At 48.7% G+C, this 24,156-nt stretch overlaps 8 protein-coding genes and 1 non-coding gene across 9 annotated transcripts; 1 reads left to right on the top strand and 8 right to left on the bottom strand.

Moving 5' to 3' along the window:
* Positions 1 to 887: 887 nt before the first annotated feature.
* On the top strand, positions 888 to 2,000 carry JR316_0008790 (uncharacterized protein; the record flags this gene model as incomplete). Its single annotated transcript, XM_047894502.1, has 1 exon — positions 888 to 2,000. The coding sequence occupies one exon, from the start codon at positions 888 to 890 to the stop codon at positions 1,998 to 2,000; it is 1,113 nt and encodes a 370-aa protein (XP_047745961.1).
* A 397-nt stretch (positions 2,001 to 2,397) lies between these two features.
* JR316_0008789 (Aryl-alcohol dehydrogenase [NADP(+)]) lies at positions 2,398 to 3,899 on the bottom strand (the record flags this gene model as incomplete). Its single annotated transcript, XM_047894501.1, has 7 exons — positions 2,398 to 2,493; positions 2,551 to 2,726; positions 2,791 to 2,988; positions 3,042 to 3,192; positions 3,248 to 3,472; positions 3,529 to 3,610; positions 3,667 to 3,899. 7 exons carry the CDS (start codon positions 3,897 to 3,899, stop codon positions 2,398 to 2,400), a joined length of 1,161 nt encoding a protein of 386 aa, XP_047745960.1.
* A 592-nt stretch (positions 3,900 to 4,491) lies between these two features.
* JR316_0008788 (uncharacterized protein) lies at positions 4,492 to 7,384 on the bottom strand (the record flags this gene model as incomplete). The annotated part of the gene is made up of 6 exons (XM_047894500.1): positions 4,492 to 5,189; positions 5,249 to 5,746; positions 5,797 to 6,380; positions 6,425 to 6,796; positions 6,850 to 7,266; positions 7,320 to 7,384. 6 exons carry the CDS (start codon positions 7,382 to 7,384, stop codon positions 4,492 to 4,494), a joined length of 2,634 nt encoding a protein of 877 aa, XP_047745959.1.
* Positions 7,385 to 7,893: 509 nt separating this feature from the next.
* JR316_0008787 (Serine/threonine-protein phosphatase PP1) lies at positions 7,894 to 9,841 on the bottom strand (the record flags this gene model as incomplete). The annotated part of the gene is made up of 7 exons (XM_047894499.1): positions 7,894 to 8,007; positions 8,069 to 8,203; positions 8,438 to 8,589; positions 8,718 to 8,894; positions 8,965 to 9,195; positions 9,275 to 9,406; positions 9,451 to 9,841. The coding sequence occupies 7 exons, from the start codon at positions 9,839 to 9,841 to the stop codon at positions 7,894 to 7,896; spliced, it is 1,332 nt and encodes a 443-aa protein (XP_047745958.1).
* Positions 9,842 to 10,394: 553 nt separating this feature from the next.
* On the bottom strand, positions 10,395 to 16,058 carry JR316_0008786 (PH domain-containing protein; the record flags this gene model as incomplete). The annotated part of the gene is made up of 4 exons (XM_047894498.1): positions 10,395 to 10,548; positions 10,625 to 10,698; positions 10,762 to 15,891; positions 15,987 to 16,058. 4 exons carry the CDS (start codon positions 16,056 to 16,058, stop codon positions 10,395 to 10,397), a joined length of 5,430 nt encoding a protein of 1,809 aa, XP_047745957.1.
* A 1,758-nt stretch (positions 16,059 to 17,816) lies between these two features.
* JR316_0008785 (uncharacterized protein) lies at positions 17,817 to 18,371 on the bottom strand (the record flags this gene model as incomplete). Its single annotated transcript, XM_047894497.1, has 2 exons — positions 17,817 to 18,190; positions 18,251 to 18,371. The coding sequence occupies 2 exons, from the start codon at positions 18,369 to 18,371 to the stop codon at positions 17,817 to 17,819; spliced, it is 495 nt and encodes a 164-aa protein (XP_047745956.1).
* Positions 18,372 to 19,073: 702 nt separating this feature from the next.
* JR316_0008784 lies at positions 19,074 to 19,145 on the bottom strand. The gene has a single exon. It is a non-coding gene; the product is annotated as a tRNA-Gln (tRNA).
* A 227-nt stretch (positions 19,146 to 19,372) lies between these two features.
* JR316_0008783 (uncharacterized protein) lies at positions 19,373 to 21,537 on the bottom strand (the record flags this gene model as incomplete). The annotated part of the gene is made up of 2 exons (XM_047894496.1): positions 19,373 to 21,196; positions 21,526 to 21,537. 2 exons carry the CDS (start codon positions 21,535 to 21,537, stop codon positions 19,373 to 19,375), a joined length of 1,836 nt encoding a protein of 611 aa, XP_047745955.1.
* Positions 21,538 to 22,259: 722 nt separating this feature from the next.
* JR316_0008782 (UPF0590 protein) lies at positions 22,260 to 23,595 on the bottom strand (the record flags this gene model as incomplete). Its single annotated transcript, XM_047894495.1, has 3 exons — positions 22,260 to 23,052; positions 23,131 to 23,236; positions 23,370 to 23,595. The coding sequence occupies 3 exons, from the start codon at positions 23,593 to 23,595 to the stop codon at positions 22,260 to 22,262; spliced, it is 1,125 nt and encodes a 374-aa protein (XP_047745954.1).
* Positions 23,596 to 24,156: the final 561 nt, after the last annotated feature.

The raw sequence follows: 24,156 nt of genomic DNA, 5'->3' as shown, positions 1-24,156 counted from the left end.
AATTTCCTTTGATGATTTCGCATTTACTTGACTATCAGATGAACTGGCTTACTTTATTTTCAAGATATAATTTTATGCAATCTCTTTGATACTACTTGTTATCTTTCTAGTCTCTGTGACGGAATTCAGGGAGCGCAACCCATCGTCAATCAAAGCAGCATTGCCTCATTCCACTCTCCAATACACTTGGTTACGCCCTGGTTCAAGGGAGCCAAAATCATAGGCTTTGTCACATTTAAAAGACGAATAACACTAGTGCGTGCAATAATCTCTGTGTTCTGAATGTAATGAGCACCCAGGTCCTCTGTAATGCTCATTTTCTAGTGCGAGATGCAAACGCGCGGACGCGTGCTACTGGTTTCAGCAAAGCGTGACCGTATCTTCTGATCACATGATACAAACACGTGGTGCGGAGAATTTGCCGGAGAATTTGAAAAGTGCTTAAACGGGCAAATAATGCCACATTCAGTTCACAGTGGTTCAGGCGGTGGCCACAAGTGGTTTACAATGCTTTGTAGGACAATGATGGGACTGCAGCTAACCAAAGCGTGACACTATATAAACCTAAGTGCATGTTTGAATTCGCCCGCCCTTTCTTGTTCCAGTCCCCCAACTGTCAACTGGTTTGCACTTGAGTAACTGTTTGTGTCTTCTACTCTTTCGTCCTCTCATTGGGTCAAGGATATACATTCCTTCTTTATAACGACATATTCAGAGTTCAGTCAACTGTCAAATTGAACTGTTCAAATCAACTTATCCACATTTTCTTGTCGCAGATCATCAGTTCGTTATCGCTTTTCGATTTCTAGGACCTTCACTCTTGTCGCCGGTCGATAAATTTCTTCATCTTGCAACCGTCACGAGCTACTTTGCTATCGGTCTTCAAAATGTCTTTCCGATTCAACAATATTCTGTTCTCCAACAGCATACAAATTGCCACAGGGTTCTTAACGAAACCGCTGGTCCCGGTGTTGAGCCCACTTGCTCTGTCACGCGCGAAAAAGACCCTGGAACTTGGACTTGGCTATTATGTCAACAACTCGGAATCCAACTTGTCGATAACCCTCTCTCCTCATAGACTTCCCCCCAGCCCCATATTTGATGTATGTCTCTACGAAAACGTTCACTGGCCTGACTGGATCAAGATACTAGGCAACCAGCCTTTCGATCTCATTCTTGAACCTCTCTCAGTCTTTTTAATTCGTCACGGAGAAAAAACTGAGGTAAAAGTTTTGTGGTCAAAAGGATTGGATTCGCCTCGGGTAACTTTTACGTCTTTTGACCCCTTTTGCGACGAGATGCACCTTCCCAGTGGCAGACTTGTCCGACACTCAACAGCTAGGCCTACTCGACAGACGATCTCGCAGCCATTTGTTGCTACCTCGCATGCACCGATTTCGCGTGAACTGTTACAAACCAAGCAGGAGGCGGAGAATGAAGCAAATGAAATCTTAGGCTTGATTTCTACTTTTACAGCCGCCTCACCATCTCCAGCCAGTGATAAGTTCATTATCCCGCAGCCGACCCTCATCGTCCCGGATCAAGTTATGCAAGTTGAATCTTCTTTGCCGGATATTGTGTCTCCCCCGGGCACCAGGTCGAGCTCAGGGTCGTCTAGGTCCTCCAGGTTCTTTCTTACCCACAAGAATGAGGAATCGTTCTCGTCTGACTCTTCCTTTCAATCTTTCAATAGCTTGAATGTCTCTCCTAAAGTGGTCGAAGGCGATGATGGAGGCGCTGTGGCCTTAGGTCCTCTCAAGCGGGGCGAGGTTGAGGTTTTCGTCGACAAGCAGAAGAAAGAGGTGACGAAATACCTCTATCGAGGGGGACAAAGCACTGTCCTCACGGGCGGTGTCATGCTTGGAGGACCGTCCGCTGCAGTTCATGCAACACGGGGCCGAGCTGCAAAACATCGCGCCCCGATCAGTGGCAAAAAAATCTCTGGCTTTAATAAAGCCACTGGCTCGGCCGACAACAGGAGGCAGTCTCGCCTTGATTGACCACCTTGCTTGATACAAACGTTCACTATCACGACAATCATCTCCAACGATGATGCCCACTAATGCCTCACGTTCTCTTTCACACCACCTTCGTTATTATGTATTGTTAAGCTGTACTGACCTGTTATTTGTTTTGTAGCGCTAAACCACTTTCACATCGTCTCATGCTTCTTATGATCTACGCAATCCCTAGCATTTTACAACTAATTCTCTATCATAATTTGGATTAATTACTTATTGTTCCGTCAAAAGTTATGCCACATGTTTTCTTCACCATTATGCTTTCAATATGTTTTGTCGTCGCAAACCTATGTTTTTTTACAATATATCATCTTCCAAAGCAGGTTTCTTGGTTCTTTGAATTTGAGGTTTGAGAAATCAGGATCTCTCCCCGTCATTAGGACTTCACTGCAGGATGGAGTGGCTGTGGCATGGGACGCATCTCGATGTTTCCTGCAACGTTCATGAAGTCGCCTATCTTGGTGCCGTCGCCCTAGATATAATCATTTGTAGGTTGCAGCTCGAAGTTTGAAAGAAAGAGATAACTGACGATAAACCAAGACGGGAAACCTAGGTCTAACGGGACAATGCTTTCCAAGTATTGCATCTGTTTGCTACTCAAACTTATGTCAAGGGCCTCTATGTTACTCATGAGATGCTCGACTTTACGACCACCAACGATAGGAAAGACGTAGGTGGTCTTTTGCATTACATAGGCAATTGCAACTTCGGAGGGGGAGAAATCAGCCACTTTCAAATAGCAAAATGGCTATGAAGCATAGAGACGCACCGGCGTTGATGCTCTTTGCACCCACTTCTGCTGCAACCTTGGAAAGTGCCTGACACATTTTCTTTTCTTGGTCGTTACGCTCCCAGTTAGGATTTAATATCGTGCGACCTTTTTCGCCTGTCTGCCGACGCTGTTCTTCCTCTTCGTCACTCCGTATCCTTCCTCCCGCAAGAACATTCCAAGGCGCTAACGCCATGCCTTGTAATATAACCGATAAATCCATAATCGTGAAATATAGAGCGATTACTTACCTTCTGCTCTAGCCATTGGAATAATATCCCGTTCGAAAGAGCGTTCCATGACATTCCATGCACCTTGGTAAATAACGAATGGCGTTAATGCATGATCTCGTGCATATTGATTGGCTTTTGACACGATCCAAGCAGGTGTATCTGAAGCTCCCTACAGAACACAAGATACTTCAACGCATATATCTTTGAGGAGTGGTTGCGCTTACAAGGTACAGGACCTTACCCTGCAACACAAGGTTATGCAATGACTGCATTATTTCTTCGATACTCGTATCCCAGTCCCACCAATGAACATATAAGAGATCGATGTAGTTTGTTCGCAATTTCGTTAGAGAGGCTGTAACTGATATGTGCAGTGATTTTGTATTGTTGCCCGTATACATTATTTGCTGTGCGACAGAATTGTTATTTGCTTTCAGATTAGTGGTGTACTGATCATAATAGAAGTGTTATTGTCCAATTGTAATGGTATAAATGGTTAACCAACCTTGGTCGCAATGAACAGCTGGTCCCTGATTCCTCGCTTCTGTGCCCACTCTCCGATAAACATTTCCGAAGTTTCATCTTGACTACGTAGGTGATCTCAGGTCAGAAAAAAAACAGTCAGACAAAACGTATTACTCACTAATGATTCGCAGTATCAATGAAGTTTCCGCCGCTGTCGTAGTATGCATCCAGAAGCTCAAAGCTCCGGGCTTTGTCCATACTCCCCAAGCCAAATTTCTCCCACTTGTCGCCAATACTTCCTGCCCCAAGCTGAATTGGTGAGACATGTACGCCAGCGTTTGGAGACAGAAGCCGATAACGACCCAGTTTGGTCTTTGGAGGGGGAGGTGGCTGCATGAAGGCCTCGGTCATTGTAAAAAATCACGACTACGTTTATCGAGAGAAAATGGTGCCGGAAAGAGAGTCGAAGAAGGGAACAACAGTAGTACGTCTCTTTAATTGCACCAAAGATTTCAGTTCTACGTCATCAATAGGCGCTGCGGCCCTTATAGTCTAGCCTTCGGAAGTTTCGTGAAAAGCATTGTTAATGCAACGAAACAGGTCATGAAAGCATACAATACAAGCTACGTAGTAGGTGCATTGGACCGCACTACGAGTCCGTTAGACTTTGTTTCTGATGACATTCGTGGAAGAAGTAAAAGGACCAAAGCTTGCATAGGAGCGCAGACAGTGAGACAGTTGACAGAGACATTCGCATACTCCTATGCTTTTCAGTGCATCCCCAATTTACTATGTCCAGTGGCCAGCCTAATAACGTATGTTAGCTCGTAGAATAAATATTCCAATGTCAACAAACAATTAGCAGCTAACAAGAAAGTGTGTATTCAGGAAATGTGTTCCTCTCTTGAACTTGTCGTACTGTAGTGTGGGACAAGATCAACTAGGAACTGGTACGCAGGATGCGAAAATGGAGGCGACGACCAAGCGGCACTATACACCATTGTTAATCATTAACGGTGGAATATTTGGCCCAAAGCTTCTGTCGCGCATTTTCGTCAGAAGGTTCAAAGGATGGCTTCTGGGCTTTGAGTCGTCCCAAAAGAACGTCCTGGTCAGGAATACTGTTAGGCGGGAGGGTTGAGCTCAATACAGAGTTGAATCTTCCCCAAAGATTGTCGGAAGCCAGACGAGGTTCGTTGTTGGCCGATGTAAACATCTGAAGTTGATGTTCCGCATGGTAAATATGTAGATTGAGAAGGAGATCTTCAGCCATGGGCCAGTATGTCTTATAGTTTGCCTGAACCTGATTTGCAAGTTCTTCATCTAAATTGCCGTAGAAATGCCGCTTTTCTTTTGAACAAATTTTGTAATCCGACGTTCGCCAAGAATCGACTGATTCATTCTTTTTGCGAATCCCTCTGTCATAAAGAAGACACACATAGGCGAGAATCCAAATGAATGATTCCAATTCATGGTGATAAAATCTTTGGATTTTCCCTTCCCAGTACTTCTTGCTCAGGAGTTCGATAGCCATGAATGGGACAGTGCCGGTTCTGTCCGTCCCAATGACACGAGGTTCCCATTGCAACAGAGAAAGATCAAAGTCGCTCAGAACCCCGCATTTGTCAACCGGGTCGTACATGATATTGCTTAGACTGGGATCCCCATGTTCAACGTAGTTTTTCCAAAGAAATGCGTGACCTAAACAGACATCGCACGTCAAAAATCTACATCGGCAAGAAGAAACAGTCATGGCTTACATATGACGGTTTCAAGCCAAGCCTTGATAAAATCTGCACCGTCGACGGTCGTGATCTCCTCCAGCTTTCTGAGACCCAATATCCGGAGAGTGCGGTGGCCCTTCCATCGCCGTTTAATCATGCTCCGAATACGATGAGTGGTGCATCCCGACACATCTCCGTAGAACAGTACGGAGGGCAGGTGTTTGAGCATGGTCTTGTCCTTGTCTGCGGCGATCTTGCGGACGACCTGGATGGTTGCTCCTTCGTGTCGTCGTTCAACCTCGGGGTGATATATCTTACAGACCATTGGTACAGGTACCAATGCACCGCCTTCATCAAAGCCCTGGGACAAAACAACTGCTGTGGTGTTGCCGCTCAAGCTGTGTGGTGGGTGTGATAAAAAATTATTCACGTTAATTGTAACCGTTGCAAGTTTTCTGCCCTGATCTTCTGGAACGCAGAGGTTCCGCAGATCTCGTTTCAAATTGAATTTGATCCCGGGTTCTGGCACTGGTTCTAACAGTTGAACGAGAATCCTTCTTTCCGTGATGAGTTGGCTTACTGACCTTGCGTATTTCTCGACACTGGCTCGTTTTCAACCCTATCTATAAATTGGGGATTGAGGCAACGAATAATCCCCCAGTCTGCCGCGCGGAAACGCTGGAAAGCAAAAAGGAGAACAAGGAAGCGAGCAAAGTCTGCAAAGATGCTGAGGCCGTCAGACTGAACGACACCCTGACGATCATGATACCAAATCCACACATGGCCATCTGTTCTGATGAGCATGCAAATCTTGTTATAAGACGAAAGAAAGAACATACCAGTGAAGAGTAAATTAATGGCATGGTGAACCCCGGCGCTATAAGACATCATTTCGAGCGCGTAAGATGCACACTGCACACGCCCGTTAATTATCTGCTGTTTTTTCATTTCAACCTTGGTTGCCTTTCTTTTCGAATTATTGACTATGGCCGAACTTGTAAATGTGGATGCTGAACTTGTGGGCGTCTCTGAATTCGATTCCCATAGTTTCTTCGACGGCAAAGGGTTTTCCGCTAGAAATACATCATCCGATGCGCGTTTTGAGATAGATCCTTCTGTAACAATGGGCAGAGGAGGTGTAGTTTCGAAGAAAGTACGTGCTGCAACGCTTGTGAAGAAATTGCGATTTCAAACTGTCTGGTTGTCACGGACTTGCCTTCTGCAGGGATACCCTCATTGACTAATTTAAAGTCCTGGCACGAGAGGATATCAACCCATTCGAAACTCTTCCGGGGCGGTTTGTCAAAGTTCACATCGACTTCTAGACCCCGCGAGGCCGCACGTAGAGCAGCAATGAGAGGCGTGATGACAACATCCGGCTTACAGTGAATATCCTGCATATCTTTGGAGTGGGTCGTGATATGGCTGGGATCATTGCGATGAAAGCGAATGTTGAGGCGATCTTTTTCTCGAAACTGACGCTTTGAATCTACATAAGCTAGGCGTCGGAGAGCGTTGTTGCATAGACGAACGAATTCCCCGTAGCGGGACGATTCCGCTTTACCTTTGGCAAATGCGGTCCCGCTGAAACAGAACATCATAATTTGTATAGTAGTTTAACCGAATATAAAACTCACAAATTCTCCAACGTTTTAATGACATCCCCACTGTTGGCAACGGGCAGCACTGATTCGAGAGCCTCGTGTAAGAGCATATCCAGTATGTTATCCCTTTCTTGGATCAGTTCTTGCTCCTTCTGTGACCCAAACCGAGTGTCGTCATCCTTATCATCGATATGCTCAAATGGTGTACTCCCTGCTGCCTTCAAACACTCGTCGGCCTGAGCAACTGCAGCTTCTCTGATCGTGGTGTCTCCATTTCCCTCCCCATAGCGTTTCAACTGAAGCACTTCAATCTCTTTTTGAATGATATCCAAGCGCCTCTTCTTTGGGTCATCGTCTCTAAGAACAAGGGAAAGAAAGTACTTCAGAATAGCATCGAAGCTGCACTTGGTTGAATTCTCCGTCTCAAGGTCCTTCCTGATATGCTCCAGCCTTTTCATTTATTTAAATACGCATGAAATTGATAGATGAAAATAACGACGTACTTGTATTCGACATTCGCCGCCTGTCTATTAACATCACTCTTTATCTTGCTGTTGGTAGATGTCATCTCAAAGCAAGTTCACCGCGCCGCACACTTCCCCCCACCCCCCTAACATATACACGTGACTCATTCCCACGACCTTTAGTTAGGTTTAGAGGACTAGACTACTTATATTAGACTGGTGACGACGGACGCGACGCGAGTCGCGCCACGGACAGGACATAAAACGAGTAAACCCGAGAACGAGCGGAGCTAAGCGAGCGAGCGAACGAGAGGGGGGGAAAGGAATATGCGAAAAAAATGTGATAAAATATACAGTCAAGACGAGGACGCAATCAAAAAAAAAAAGGCAAATCAAAATGACAGAGGAAAAAGAAAAGAAAAAAAGAGGACGACAGAAGATGGGACAGGCAGAAGAAATAAAGAAAAACGGAGAGGTGAAAAAAGATGAAGATCATAAAAGAGACGGAAGGAATGGTAGATGTTGTTCTTGTGTTCTTGTCCTTCCCCCCCTTGACGTCCTTTCATCATCAACCCAAAATAAAATCCGAATAATCCCTTTTCCTTAATCATGTTCAGCCCATCTTGTTGCTCTTCTTAGGTTTGCGTGGTGGTGTTACCGGCCCACGTCCTCCCATGTTGATACCTCCGTATGGATACTTGGCCTTCTTCTCAGCGGGCTTTAGAATCTATACCAAAAAGTATATTAATTTCCCAATCCTATTCAACGAAGAAACGATCTAAGCGCACCTGGAAGGAACACAGTAGTGTCTCATCCACACTCATCATTGCACCCGCATTGTCAAACTCTCCACAGTAATTTGGGGCTGAGAACAGCGTTACCAAATGCCTTTTGGCGAAGAACTCGTAGCCGTCCTCGACGACCTTGACAGACAAGAGAGAAAGATCGCATTACGCTTGTCAGCAAAGGTGCGTAGGAAAAGGAAAGCAGACAGGAAACCCGTGACCATGGAGATGGCGCCATGACAAATTAAAGGGGGAAAACAAATGGGGACCGAACAAGATAGCCAATGCCCGCAGTCGCAGCGCGTCGGAGAAAGTACGACGAATGGAGGGAGTAGAAAGGAGTATATATTATACAAAAATCAGACCACTCACTTGATGTGCCCGACATATCAAGTCCATGTCGTGCTTTTGGAGGAAGCGTGAAACGACATCTGGCCCAAATGTAAATGACACTCCTCTGTCGTTTTCCGACCATCCTGTGATATCCTTATCGGGATCCGACCACAGTAGATCGCAAAGAAGTCCTAAATGAAAGAGCACGTGAGAACACGGTCAGCAAAGGGAGGTTCGCGGTACATCAGATGGATAGAGATAGACGGAGAGATAGCCATCCGCTAATGAAGTCATCGAGAAGCAGGAAAGCATGGCTTACCAGTATCCGGAACATCTGTTGGTCGCATAACTCTTCGTATTTGCTCCATAGACTGCAGGTCGGGACTCAGACCACCGTGCATTGTGAAGATCTTCTCGTCGATGATGGCAGCAATAGGCAGACAGTTGAAACAATCTGTAAATGTTTTCCATAATTTAATGTTGTAGCGGCGTTTGCCTATGAGAAGAACAATTGACGGTCAGCATGTGCCCGTCCCGGGAACCAAGGACCGGAGAATATGACTCACATTCGTCGTAAAAGCCGTATATCCTGTTGATACTGGCGCATTCGTGGTTTCCTCTGAGGATGAAGAAATTTTCGGGATATTTGATCTTGTAGGCGAGGAGAAGGCAGATTGTCTCCAGAGACTGTTTCCCTCTGTCTACATAGTCCCCAAGGAACAGATAGTTTGCTTCTGGCGGGAAGCCGCCGTACTCAAAGAGCCGTAAAAGGTCGTAATACTGGCCATGAATGTCACCTATAAGATCCGAAAGCACATGAGTAAGAGACGAGAACAAAGAAGCGGCAAACAAAGGATGAGCGTTCAAGTAACGTACCGCAAATCTTGATAGGAGCTTCCAACTCGAGCAAGATAGGCTGGTTAATGAAGATTTCCCGAGCTTTTGTGCACAAGTACTTGATTTCATATTCTGCCAGCTGGACAGGCTTTCCAGGTCGGTTGCCACGCACTAAAGAAAAAAAGGCAAGACAAAAAGGGCGTTAGCGACGGCACTTATGACTGTTTGATGATGGCGACGATGATGGAGTGCCTTTCGAGCCAACAAAAGCCGAGCAATTTTGGCGATGGGGACAGAGATGAGTAGTCCATGCAACGTTTGAGGATGGACATTCGATTTTGCGGGGAAGGTTTTGGTAGGTGGTGAATCATCGCGTGCGACATGAGTCTGGAACAGCCACACGATGGGGTACTGCAATGAGGCCGAGATATCCCACTGGCCTGCGACTCCGACAGTCGACAGGCAACATCTGCCCAAGCCTTCCTCACATCCAACCCGTCCAACAGCCTCCGTTTTCCCAGAGCAGAGATAGGACCATGCCAGCTCACCTTCCAAAAGTCTGTCGATGACCGAGTCAAGATCGATCTCTGTCGCTGTGTCCGCCATGTTCATCTTCCTTTCTAATGACCGCAAAGACTGCTGAGTGTCAAGCTACGATATTGGACTGTATAGGACCAAGAAGAGGTGACGCCAAAGAGCCGCTGACCAAGGCAGACGAAGGGTGAAAAAAAGAGTGCGGGGGAGTTGGCTGGCGACGAGAGGCCAAAGACGAGGACCGTGCTGGAGAAAAAAGGACTTTTGGAGAGAGCGTCGCCGAGAAGGATGAGGAGGACGCTGTGGGTTGTGTGCTCGGTGGGGTGGGTGGGGATGAATGAATATCGATGGTGGGCGGTGCAGATAACAGCGGGCTTCAACATGACAAAACCGGATTACTTCGGATTCACCCGTGGGAATATGAAAATAAATCCACTCCTCTTTCACCATTCTTATCATCCCACACCAGCCAGGTAAAAATGTCCGTGTACTTGGTGTGTAGGTGCGTGTATAGTACATATTCATACAGTTATACAGCCTTGTTCGTACATACTCCCAGTCAGAAACTTAGTAAAAAATGTTTCACACCCACTTCCACACCGCGTTCCTTTTAGCCGAGTAAGTTTCATCGCAGACGTCGTCCGGCAGACCGCGTTAGAGGGGCTGCGAGATGGCTGGCAGTCACCGGGGTTTGTCCAGTAGGAGACGGATTCGCAGCTGGCATATTCGCCGTGTCGGTATTAATAGGTGGAGGCTGAACTCGTCGGCGTCTCCTCCGTCTGCAATCCCGCGAGAGGAATGAACACGTCAATAAAGTCATAAATAGTCAGAGTGACCCAGAAACCGTCTACACACCTTGGAAAGATGGGTCCACGAGGCATAGGCCTCTCGTCTAGATCCAAAGCAATGTTGGTCGCAGATTGCAGTCCCTGAATGCCGCAAATCCAACATCAATCAAATTTGACTTCGATACAATGTGAAAAAACACACACCTCAATCCACGCTATAACGCTATCCACATCTTGCGCCTGCAGCAAAAACTGCTCGCCCTCCAACCGCACACGAATGACGTGTTTCCTCTTTAAATAATCGCTACCCAGTCCGCTCTCCGCGTTTTGCATGGTATACACCCTAATCAAATCCGCTTCGTCAGGTTTGAGCATCCGCTCCTTTTCCTTCTCCTTTTCCTTTTCTCGCGAAACAATAGACACATTGGGGCGCGCCGCCTGCCGCGAGGTGCTAGCTCGACCAGAGCTAGAACCACTCGCCATCGACCCAGCGCCTACGCGGAACCCTGATCTTTCGGACGACGCCGAGTGCGAATTCGAGTGGGAATGCGAAGTCGAGACTGACGTAGCAGGTGTCGATGGCCTCGAGTAATTGTTTACAGAAGGCGATGGCGTAGGTGATCTGGAAGGTAATGACGACGTTGGAGTCGTCCTCCCACTTCTCGGGATGTTCAATGACGACCTAGGCGAATGAGCTCGAACTGGACTATGATTTTGGCCCACATCACTGCTAGACCTTCCATGGCGCGATGAACCTGGTTTGAGTAGCTGAACTGCCAAATTCAATGCAGATCGTGTAGCAGGTAACAATCCACCGCCTCCTGAGTGGTTTTCGCTGTATGAACTGCTGCTGCTGCTGGGTTGGTCGTGTTGTAGATTATGATGGCCTTGAACATGCAACGCAGGAGGATGCAGCTGCCCAGACGAGTTTCCAGCACTCCCACTCTCAATCGGTGACACCTGCTGCTGAGATTGTTCCTGCCGTGGCTCAACTTCTCCACTTTTCCTCGCCCTCATCAGGCCCCTCTCCCGCTCCATCTCCTCCGCCCTCTCCGCCTCCTCAACAGCAGCAATCGCATTCCTTACACCCTCCTCGCCCCTCCCTGTCGCATAATCTCCCGGATTCACCCCCGGTATGCCCGCAATCGCCAACGTCGAGGCCGACGGCCGACGCGAATGCCCAGATCCACTACCACTCACAAAAGTCGTCGTAGTCAAAGGCGCCGTAGTAGCCACATCCCCCACCCCGACCTTGCTCTCCCACCACTCTCCCAGCACCCCAGCACCCGACGCACCAGCAGGCGCCTTATACACCTTGAACATCGTGCCCTCGAGCACACACAACACTCTACGCCATTTTCTGTCCTTGGCCTGAATACCCGGCTTCGAGAACTCCATCTTGCGCGGCATGATCGCGGCCAGCTTGATCGAGTTCGAGTACGGCGGCAGCTCCTCCCGCCCTTCGTCCTCGCGCGGCTGGATCTGCACGCTCATCCAGCTTACAGATTGCGGATGCGGCGCAAATTCCGGGTAAGGCGGAGGCGCGGTCGTCGTGGCGTTGAACGTCGGCATCGAGCGCCGCCGCCGGAGCGGGTATGAGAGCGCGTCGTAGGCAGGAGCCATGCTGATCCTCTTGCTGGCACCAGCAGTAGCAGTCGCAGTAGTGGCAGTAGCAGCTAAACCTGCATCGTCACCATTGCGGTCTGATGCTGTTGCTTCTCCTCCTCCTGCACCTGTCCGTCCTATCGTGCCGGAAGCGGAGCAGCCTTCCCCACTAAAAGATACCTCGTCTCCTTCTCTCGTAACAATATCGGCCGAACGCGGTGGCAGCAACCTATTAGCCGGGTCGGTATCATTGGCAGAAGTAGATGCTGCACCAGTGCTGCCAGCATTTATTCCAGCAGCCAACACATCACCTCTTGCGTCTATTTCCATCGTCGTCCTATTTTTATGCCCTCGTTTCTCCGTCCCATTCTCCTCAGCAATAGTCCCATTCCCGGAAATAGCGGCAGCCGCAGCAGTAGCAGACGCCCGCAGACTCATCCTATATTCCTTCACCTTCCTCCTTCTGTCCACCTCCTGCGCCTCCTCATCCTCCCGCACCATCTGCTCGATCCTTTCCTTCTTCTCTACAGCATGCACGTCAATTAAACTCCTCGACGCCTGCTTGTAGATCCCTGGATGCTGCGACACTCCTCCTAGCCCTCCTCCATTGAAATTGATACTCAAGCGATTGGCAGCAGATATCGATCTATTCACCAAAGGCGGCGGCGACACTATCTGCTGCCCACGCACAAACGACGGTGTACGCTGCACAGGTACTGGAGTAGGCAGATTCATCGTATGACGATGATACTCGTCTGCACGAGGTGTCCGCACAGGGGAAGAGGATGATGCCGCTCCAGAACCCATCTCTTCCTCCCTCTCCCTCCCCCGATCTCGCTCCTTTTCGCGCTGCTGTTGGAAATAATCACCACCCGCGCCGGCCTTCGAACCACCCCATGGTGTGCTGACAGGCCTCCTCCCAACCGGCGTGCGCCCCGCATCATCCGTCAAGCCTCTACTCTTTCCCTTTCCTTTCCCCTTTGCCAGGCTACCACTGCTGCTACTGCTCTCCGACGGATCCCGATCCAAGAACGAGAAATCCAAATCGAGCTTGGACGTCTCTACAGGTGGGAGATGCGGCGTGCGCGAGAAACGTTTCTCCGACGGACGTGTCGGGTCGCCAAAGTACGTTTCCAACGGAGATTGTTTGCGCTGTTGCTGGTGTACGCTGGACTGTGAAGAAGACGTTGCTATCGAAGGGAGATGTTTTGACTTGGATATCGACTGCGCCTGATGTTGAGGGGACTGAATTGAATGTGGCAATGGAAGAGGGACGGGGGGTAGAGCAGCAGGCGACGGCGGCATCGAACCCAGCGCCGTCTTGTACGACGACGTGCGCGACCCTGTACTCTTCGCATCGGCATTTGGATCTTCCTCCTCCTCGTCCTGCTCTGCATACACGATTCGCTGCTGCTGCTGCAGTTGTTGTTGTTGTTGGCGATGCTGCTGCTGCTGCAAGTGCAAATGATAACCCCAACTAGAGCTCGACCCTGATGCCGAGCTCGACTCGCTCAAGCTGCTACCCATACCCATACCCAGAGAGCGCGCTGACGAGCTCGAGCCGACAGTCGCCATCGTCTCACTCGCACTCGATCCACCAGAGCCCCAAGCCGAATCAAACGTCCTATCCCCATCCCTCTCCACAAAATACGACGACGAATGTGAATAATCTCCATCACCAACCTCACTGCTCCCGCTGGTCATCTCGCTGCTAAAGCTCGTGCGCGACGGCACTTCGACGCTCGCATCCAAAAATGCGTGGCCGCGGTACTGTGCATTCTCATCTTCCTCCTCATCTTCCTCCTCATCACCGTCCTCGTCGTCATCTTCGAGATCGTCCACCTCCTCGTGCCCCCGCACCCCGCGGCCCGTGCCCTTCAACGGCAGCGCCGGCATCTCGCTCAACTTCTTACCCGGCGAGCCGCCCTCGCCCTCGCCGCTCGATGCACTTCCAGGCGAGTGTGGCCCCGTGTCGTTCCTGCTCCTCTGTGCCGATGCCGACGAAGATGAGAACGACCTGATCCCTGGCAGCTGTAGCACAGGTAATACAGGCGGCGCCGCGCCCGAGCTCATGCTGCTCATGAACGTCATGCTGAACCGGTGGTTCGGCGGCGGACGTTTCGGTTTCGGTTTGTCGTTGCTGTTGCCATTATTATTATTATTATTATTTGCGGAAGTGGCATTCATAGACCCCATAGATTCAGTAACCGTCCTCCACGACGTCGCCGAAGTGACTGTCGAAGTGGATGTGGCAGAGGACGAAGATAGTGAAGACGATAATATCGCGGGCCGGTCAACTGCCGACAGATGGGGGGGAGTGTGAGTGTAAGGAGTGGTGGGCGACGACGGGGTGGTGAGAGTGACGATGGGCAACGGTGTCGGAAACGACGGCGGAGACTCGGTGTGCGCGAAGCGTGTGTATGAGGTCGAGTACGCGGGGCGCGGGGTGGCTAGCGGGTCTATCGGAGGGCTCCGATCGTCGGTATCGCCATTACCAGTGTAGCTGGGCTCAGACTGGGATGGAATGGCTCTAGCCGCAACATGCTGTTCCTCTGGGGCGGCTGACGCAGAAGATGATGCAGATATTGGTGATTCAGGTGGTGGAGGCGGTAATGCACGTCTGGGTGCAGGTGTTCTACCGCTGCCGTTGCTGCTACGCGGGCGCAATGCTGCTCCGGGTGTAGACGCAGACGTCGACGAAGAGGGTCCATCAGGTAGAGGTAATAATGGCAAGGGTGAGTTGGAGCGGGCATGTGAATTAGTTTGAATAGTTGACGTAGGTGTAGATGTAGACGATGAAATTTGAGCTGGAGTCGTAGATTGTGCAGTATTAGCAGTAGTACCAATGTTCGTGTTTGTGTTCGTGTCCGTGTTCGTGTCGCTAGGTGCGGCGTTGTTAAGAGAACATCCAGCTTTGCCATCATAGAGATCATTAATATGCCCCTCCTTCTCCCCCTCATCTCCCTGATCGCCGTGCTGCACTTGGATTAACGTATCTTCCACTTTTCCACCCGAAGAAAACGCTACCTCCGTCGCCGGGTGGGTAGCAGTAGGAGATGACAATGAGACTGGAGTCGGAGAGGGCGATGGGGGTGGCAGCGCTAGTGGTGAAGTTGCCGAAAACCCTGAAGGAGCATGCTGTTGATGGTGCTCTCCGCTGCGCCTCCCTCCACCCTCACCGGTCCCAACAGGCGAACGACCACCCCCTCCATATCCCGACCCTGAAGCAGAGCCAGACTCCGAATCATAACCAGTGACCAACTCATCCCCGCCAGTGCCCCGGGAGAGCTCAGCGCCGAGCATCGGCTGGGACATATATGGCTTGTAAGTATAGTTCAGGCCCTCTGCCGTGCGCGAGAACCGCGCATACGGGTCATTCTTGATGTTGCTCCTCCGCCTTTGTTGTTTATCGTAGTCTTCAGTATCAGAGATAATGCCGTCGATATCTCCACTCCCATCGGACGCAGCAGTACCCGTGCTCCGCGTGCGCGAGTGCAGGTGGGCCTGCGTGTCGAGCGAGTGCGAGAGGCCGTGCGTGGGCCGCGGTCTGGAGGTGAAATGGGGGTTGGAGGTGGACTTGGTGCTGTCCGCATCGTCTTGCGACTGAGAGTGGAAGTGGGTGCGGGGTGTGGAAAGCTTCCTGCGGTTCGGTATCCGAATGATGCCCTTGAGTGACGAGATCGTTTGGGAAAAGGAAAGCTTGTTCGTATGTGTGCTGGAGCCACGGGTCTACACAAGCAACATAGCAGTTAGTAAGCACAAAGACAAAGTTGAACGCAACGATCGGTGCATGTCCAAATAACGGTTGGGAAAAAGTGACTGACCTTGTTCTGAGGGCGTCCGTTATGAGCGCTAGGCACAGGCGACACCACAGGCTGTATCGCTGAGACCTCCATGCACAGGTTGTGTTGAAGGGGCCGTGGACTCGTTTGAGCGATTGTAGTTTGTTTTGACGTTCAAGATGAAAGCAGTCAAAAGGCCAAAGCAAGCCGAATGACGCCAATTAAACAATCAACTGCTTTCTGAATGCAGGTGCAGCGAAGCCGGGGGAGCTCACGATGTAATGTGGGAATCGGGGGAATGGGGGACCAGGAATGTATATGGCAGTTCAGAATTGGTTTAGAACAAGCACGCCTCGAGGTTGGCGCAGATAGGGCACCGGCGCGGACTTTGTCTCTGTCGAAAATAAACTGATTGGAGTATAGCAAAATTAGCACTGGAAATCAAACCTGGAGCACTTGAATACAGTACTTGCAGAACGCAATGTGTGAACCAAGGTTCAACTCACCTTGTAGCCCGTGTGGGGACGCCGACTGTGCCTCCTCCGCTGACTCAACCGCGGCGCAGAATGACAAAGACGTGTGATAGTCGGTGGGCGAAAGGTGGGTCGCTGGTTGAGATGAAAGAAAAGGAGAAAACGAACGCTCGTTACGCGGTCTTTGCGGTGGTGTGTCGGTCAGCTTCAAGACATAAGCAGGGTCTTGAAGCAAAAGGACGCACAAAAGTACAATTCCGAGCAATTATTGCAGACTCGGCATGGATCCAGGGTGAGAAGCGGGCGTCCTTTCTCTAACATACAAAATACAAAACACAGCCGGTGATGGCCCCGATCAAAGAGGACTTGTGCTCAACGCGCATTTTCCATTTTGAAACTCAGTCAACGCCGACTTCCCTTTCCTGCCGTTTCGCCCGCAACCACTACTTCAACAACAACGGCGTTCCATATGTTTTATGTCTTTGTCCCGTTCCCCTCCTCCTCCAGAAAACACAGTACTCGCACACGGATCATCCCCGCCTTTTGGTGACATCACCCAGATAATGACGTAAGTGCTCCTGGTCAGCAAAAATAGACTTCGCGGCACAGTCCAACGAGGCAGAGTCGTGCATTCATCGGAACACTTCCAAGCCTAGTACAATCAACATACCGCAGCTCCAGTGCTATGACCAGTGAATGACCAAGTTTCCTGCGTAAAAGGGCTGCTGGCTCATCCAATCGCCGTTGCACAAATTGAATTGTAGCTCACTAGACATACCTTGGACCTGCATCAACTCTTTGCCTGCCCCACCTATTTCTCTTCCATTCTACACCTATAACCCAGTCAAATTATATCATAACATCAAAACGAGTTGAAGGGCTATGCGGCTCAACAATCCTTCCATGCCGTCTCGAGCCTGTCGTCATTTACGACCTCAATACCCACCCGACCAAGGTAAGTAAGAAGCCGTCGTCACAGATCAGTTATCTAGCTATTGATGCCGTTGGCCATTTACCCACTTCAATCCTACTCCTCCGCAGCTCAACGGCTGTGTGGCACATAGGCGGATTCGTTCACAAAAAAAGACAAGACCGTAAGGTGAAAACCAAGTATATAATTAATGAAATTCATACAATCAACAAAACCATTGAATATCAAAACAAAACGAGCGTGTAATTTACCACATACGAACGAAAGATGACCACATCAAAACCTATAGGACTACGGGTAGAAAGAATGAAACACTAAATCGAGAAATAGCTAGCGAATGAATACAGTTAATGTTGATGTACGTCCCACCGTCGCCCTTCATCAGCTCCAGTTTCTAGTTCTACCATCCTGGATAAAACAACCTCCAGAATCAGGCTGCTTTGTTGTGGTAGCAGGTTCCTGGGAGTCTTAATGCGCTTGTTCTCTGGTCACTTGGACGTCAAAAAGAACAGCATTCTTTTCCTCAGGCTTCTCGTTTCCATACTTCTTATCCTTATGCCTCATAGGTTTCGAGTCCGGTTTTTCGTCATCAGGCTCCGAGCCGTCGCCTTTCTTGTCGGGGAGTTTCCTACGCTGAGACTCAATGTCCTTCTGACGTGTCATCCGCGGCTTAAGAGACTTTTCATCCATAATTCCTACATCGTTGAGCGTACTTTCGAGTGCAGCGTTGCCTTTTGAGTCATCTCTCTGTTCGACGATGGGACACAATGAGATATTCTGACATGGAGGCGAGGCAGAAGACTCTTCGTCATATCCTCCTCCTACTTTGTTGGAGGCCGGTACTTGAAAATAGAATCTACCGTCAGCGAAGGTGTTTAAGCTTTTCCCAATTCATATCATACCTTTTGCACGTTCGGCTGTTCTACCCCGAAGGACATTTGGTGCTCCGAGCGCTTGGATGACTCCAGCACTCAGTATTTGAAGAATAAAGAGCGACAAGGTGAAAAAGGAATGTTTGAACATATTGCTGATCAAGTACGGTGTCAATGAGTGTAATGATTGGAAGAGCGCTGGAAGACCTTGGGGATACTGGAATAAGGAAAGAGTAGTATTGACCGCGATTTTATAGTTTTCAAGAGTTGTACCATATCCTCTGGACCCGAAGGACTGTCCCAAGTTGTGGCGTCCAGCCCTGCACTAGAGGACTAATAGCCATCATTTATTCTGAAGAGAACAGAAACTACATATCAGATAGCATAAAAACAAGTCCCGATACAAATATGAGCGTAGTACACAAGCTATTTCCAGAGCCCAACCGAATAGACGCCCACATTCGGACTTTGCCATTCTATGCCTGATGGATCGTGGATCGCTAACCGGTGGCCACTTGTACTTAACCACTTTAAGGCCATATATTAACTGCAATAAGGTCACCCTCGCACGTTCGCGGAAGGCCACTGATATTCTAGTCTTTTTCATTTTTTGAATCCCTGATGAACGTAACATCAATCATTGAACCTGTCTCACACAGAACCCCTCCAAATCAACTCATAGATATATGTTCCCAAAAGCTTCAGCGTCATCTAAAATGGTTGGCTCCTTTCAACCGCTGATTTGCGATGTATCGTCCAATTAGTATTAACTCAGATTCGCGAGTTGGATTGTTCTACTGCAAAAAATTGTTGCCATTCGGAATGGATTAGTACTTAATGCAAATTGATGAACAGGTCCTGCCCGAATTCGAATCGGGGTTACGGGAATCAGAATCCCGTGTGATAACCGCTACACTACAAGACCGACGACGTCGACAAAATAATTGGCAGCTCAGAAGATTGTCCTGAGGTTCGATAGCAACATCAGTTTCGCCGAGTTAACAACTCAAGACTTGTGCCATGCGGCTGTGATGTTTTTTTTTCCTCAACGCAGCGGGAAAATTGGCGCAAAGCACGAAGTTAAAAAATCGTGAGTTGCTTCCAATTACACTTTGGAACTTGGATTGTACATTAGATCATGTAGAGCTACAGCTATTCTTCCCATTCCAGAGTCTTCGGTAGCAGTGCATGACACTCTTTGTCTTGGTACGACGGCGATAAAAAATTATTCTTCTTTTCCACCTGCAATGTCGACAACGCATAGTGGAAAGTCGTCTCCACCTGAACGCCCGCCTCGTCTGCCCTAGCTCTGATTTCTTCCGACAGGTCATAACCATTCTCGTCTTTCAGTCGGTTAAACTGGATAACCACCTTCTTGATGACAGCAATAGGCGATTGCGGTTTCATCCGACTGGTGACAAACCGAAGGACGATGTCATCGGATACCTCTGTATGATCAAGCTCGAACACTTCAAGAGACGGAAGTAGTGTTTGCATATTGCCATCCGGGAAATTTCCAACAATCAGGTTTTCCAAGTCGAATGGGTCCCAGTGTGACACCAAATTTATTATGGGTGATTCACACCCCCGAAAACGATCGTCACAAAGGGAGAGATGAATCAGTGTATTAGAAGCTGCCTTGATGATGGCCAGAAAATTGGGTACGAAAAAGGATAGTCGTTGCAGTTGTAGCTTTTCCAAGCCAATCAAACCCTCGATGAAGTGGACCGGTATAGAGTATCGACTATCTGGTGCACCATTGATCGTGTGTATGAAGGAGTTGTAATATCCAAAATATCTCAGCTTTGGAGCAATAATAACATTATAGAGGACCTCTCCCAGATTTTTAGGATAGCTTGGGCCGCCTATCCGTAGCGAAAGGAGCTGGGGTAGATAGATTGTTAATGGGATAAACAAGCGAGCGGCGTTCCGCCTGATAAAATTGTGGATGGTGATTTCGCAATAGACAAGCTGTGGGTGTCGTTGGAGAAGAATGATACAATCATTTACAGTACACTGAGATAATGTTAGATGGGTGATGCCTGGGGAATGAAATGTCATATTGGTAGTGGGGTGGATCCAATCGGTATACGTTATACCGTCCATAAAGATTCGCTTTAGGTTGGGTGCTCTAAGGAGCACTGTCGGCGGGTTTTCGTCGCTGGGTCGATAGGTATACCACATACAGTGATATACCACGGCCGAGAGATCCACCAATAAAGGAAGAGAATGTCCCGATAGCATGACCTCAAGTGTATGATAAATGCCTTCCGGAACAGAAAGCTGCAGATGTTTCCATCTAGATGAGAATTTCAATAGCGTACCAAAAAGCAATGTGCTTGGTCCGTCGATCTGGTTTATATCTGATTTGACAGTACGTGCGTTTTGCCCGTAGCAAACTGAAATGGACAACGCCTGGTCACCCGATCTGGAAAGCCAGTCCCCAACAGCGCGACACCGAAGTTCAAGAGTCTTGATCAGCTTGTCCAACGGGACACTTGGTTCGCAAGCAGAGAGGCACTTTGCCTCGGCACTGATAAGAAATGGGATATACAACCGCGACCACAACCGCGGAGAGGTCATTGCAGCTGATCTCCAGCTACTGCATATTCGAGTGAGAAGCATGGGAGCCTCTGTAGCATCCATAGAAGGGTTCCGATTGGTGGGCAAACAATGCTCAAAAATGGTACGTAAAATTTCGGATGGAATTCGTCTGATTGGGGCCAATATACGGTCGTATTGCTTCATCGTTCCTTCGAGTCCAGCTCGTTCTTCTTCAAGACGCTTTATTTCAGCGTTTATCGCTTGAATTCGTTTTAATGGCGCCTGACGCAGTACTTTGACATGTAAAACCACATCATCAGGTGGACACTCATTATCTTCGATAAATTCGTCGAGTTGTTGTTGCAGGCCCATGGTTCCGGGTGTTTCCAGTTTGAATTCCTGTTGATTCAACCGATGTACAATAAGCCTCGACTGAAGAAGAAGAAAAGTAATAAGATGTTTACTTACGTGGGACTTACAAAGCAACCTTAACAATCGTGATGATGGTAAGAGTCTAGGGATGCCATGTGTAATTCGTAATTGGCGCCGACACCTGGCATCACCCGATGCGTGTGAAGTTCGAAGAAATGTACAAATGGCAAGATGATGTACATAAAGTCCTATGCAAGCACGAGGAAGAAGACCTGAAGCTGTGTGCCTAGTGCGCTTGCTCTCCTGTTGTTATTTGGCCGTTAAACGTTGTCGTATTCAGCGATGACGATCTCATTGCATCTCAGGCTGCGATGCGAAATGGAACGTACAATTACGACCATAGAGGCAGAGAAGCTGATCCCCAGCTACTACGTATTCGACTGAGAAGCATGGGTGCCTCTGTAGATGTCATGTCGGAAGAGTTGCAATTGCAGGGCAAGCATTGATCGAAAATAGTGTGCAGAATTCCCTCGAGTTCGGCTAATTTAGCTTTAAGACGCTTTACTTGGGCGTTTATCGTTTGAATTTGTATTTATGACGCCTGAAGCAATGCTTTGAATTGAAGAACCACACTATCAGGTGGACATTTATTGTGCTCGACGAATTCGTTGAGTCGTTTTGCAGGCCCATGGTTTCGTCGGGTATTCTATTTGAAGATCAAATAATCCAAGTTTACTGCAAAAGTCAGAACTGGAGAAGAAAATCTGAGCTATTTACTTACGCTTGACTTTGAAATGGTGACCTCAAACACAGTGAGACCGGGCAGCAACCCTAAACCTGTATATGATTGGCGACTTCGACCATTTGGCTTTGCCCGAGTCGTGTGGGCTTCAAACATCAGGGTAGTTTGTGTAGAGATATTTGTCAATCCAGATTAACAATTAAATGACAGTTTATCCAAATTTCATTTTCCGAGTTCTATGACATTCCGTTTGAAACTTTCAAAAGTTACCTGGGACCGCAAGTTTGTGGGGTATATTAATACATTTTTTATCCAATAAGTCCGACAGTGTCCCTTACAAATGTTATAAGATGTTTGAATCCAAGACTAGTCCACCCCAGCTCAATTAACATCCTCATCCTCATCCACAATCTCGATAGCTACACACCAAAACATCCTTCCCCATGGCTCCTTTCCGTTCCTATCTTCTCCTCCTTCCTCCTTCCGCACCCGCTCACAACAAACAAACCGCACCGGCTGTCCGTCCCAATACTTCATCAAGTCAAAAGACAATCCCCCGGGAAGTTGCAGAGCTAACGTCGGCGCAAAACTGATAAACCCATAACAAAAATCGGTCGTGATCACATCCTCCGGGCCGAAGACCACATCCTGCCGGCGGGCTTTTTGCGCAAAGTAGCTGCGCCGCTGCGACGCTGTCTGAAGCGTCTGCAGTTCCCGCTCACGCTTCATACGGCGTTCGCCTTGCTCGGACGATGAAGAAGACCCGGTGCTAAGCGTACTCCGCGCGCGCTTCGGTTTGACTTTGCGCATGGCGGATTTGACAGAGAAGCTCGAGCCGCCGGATGAGGATCCCTTCGAGCTGGATCTGGCGGCTGATAGGGGACTCGGGCTTACCGGTGCGACGTTGTCGGAGGAGGAGGACGCAGAGCGGAATGATGTTCCTGACGAGCTGGATGCAGAATCTCCCTCATCGAGCTCATCAGAGAGGGCGAGGTACAGCTCAGAGTTCCTGTCTTGGATGGACTGGTTCGCTGAGAAGGGGGGTAGCATACATGAGGAGGATGAAGGTGGAATCCTCGTGTGCATGAAATGAGGCATGGTCGATATTAGGGGTGAAAGTGCCCATGGCTTGGTGGAAGATGTGAGGTCGTGTTCGAGAGTTGGGTCGATGTAGCTATAGAAATGGAGATCAGTTGAAGTTAAAAATACAGAGATGGAGAGAGATGGATAAAAAAAAATTAAATGAGCGTACTGCATGAATTTAAGTACCGCACTTGTTCCCCATGGTAACTTGAGAGGCCTATCGAATGTGTTTCCGAATAAAATGTCGTCCGCTGAATAGGGTACTAGGAACCGGCCTTCACACAACCCAACGTAAAATAACACCGAAAGTCAGCACACGGAATCACACGAATAACCCCCTCCCCTTCTCGCGACTCGAACATCGTGCAAATTCGAAATACCAAAATTAGGCAAAGAAACCAAACTCACCTCGGACAACAATACTCCATGTAACACCGCTGCGATCTTCCCTCTTGAAATATTCAGACTCGCGTACTTTTCCCTGCTCGTCCGTCATGCCCTGAATCTGCGCTACCAATTCACCTTCAAATAAGTCCGAGCGGATAGGGTGTGAATGTGGAGTGTTGACGAGGTGTGTTATGGGAACCATCGAGGAAGGAGATGTACCTGCAAGAACCCGGAGTCGAGGAGCCATTGAGTATCAACTATGTGGGGTTAGGTTAAAGGATTGAAGTAGCCGTCGATGCGGAAACGGCGAGCGTGTACAATTTTGTGTGGACGCCCGCAATGAGTTAATATGACTGGAATGATATGGCGCTCCTGGCGGGTAAGTGTACCGGGTGTGAAAAAGGACGTAGACGGTGAAATATCAAGAGGCAGTGGGCAGTAACACAGTTATGATCGGTTATGTATGTATGTGTACCAGTGCAAATGAGGCTCCCGAGTCTACCACCCCAATTTGTATTGAGGCTGAAGAGCGTTTTGGATATCGTCGTCAACTGGAATCGAAAGGCCAGTAGCGGCACACGAGAAGACAATCCCAAAGATGGCGACAAAGAACAAAGGTGAGTCAAAGTGCGACAGAAGGGACGGTGTCAGACAGTCGCTGCAGAATTGCACAGACAAAAAACTCACGAATGAGCTAAACTGCAAGCCGTTGCAGACAAGATAGTCGTGCGACAATCTAAGCTAGTGGATGGGTATATCGGTCGAGGGTGGTCTAGTGGTCGAATACGTGTCTTCTAGTAGCCGTTCG

This window comes from Psilocybe cubensis, chromosome 8 (genome assembly GCF_017499595.1).
Source record: "Psilocybe cubensis strain MGC-MH-2018 chromosome 8, whole genome shotgun sequence".
Taxonomy (NCBI): domain Eukaryota; kingdom Fungi; phylum Basidiomycota; class Agaricomycetes; order Agaricales; family Agrocybaceae; genus Psilocybe; species Psilocybe cubensis.
This window is presented reverse-complemented; position numbering and strand designations above follow the sequence as displayed.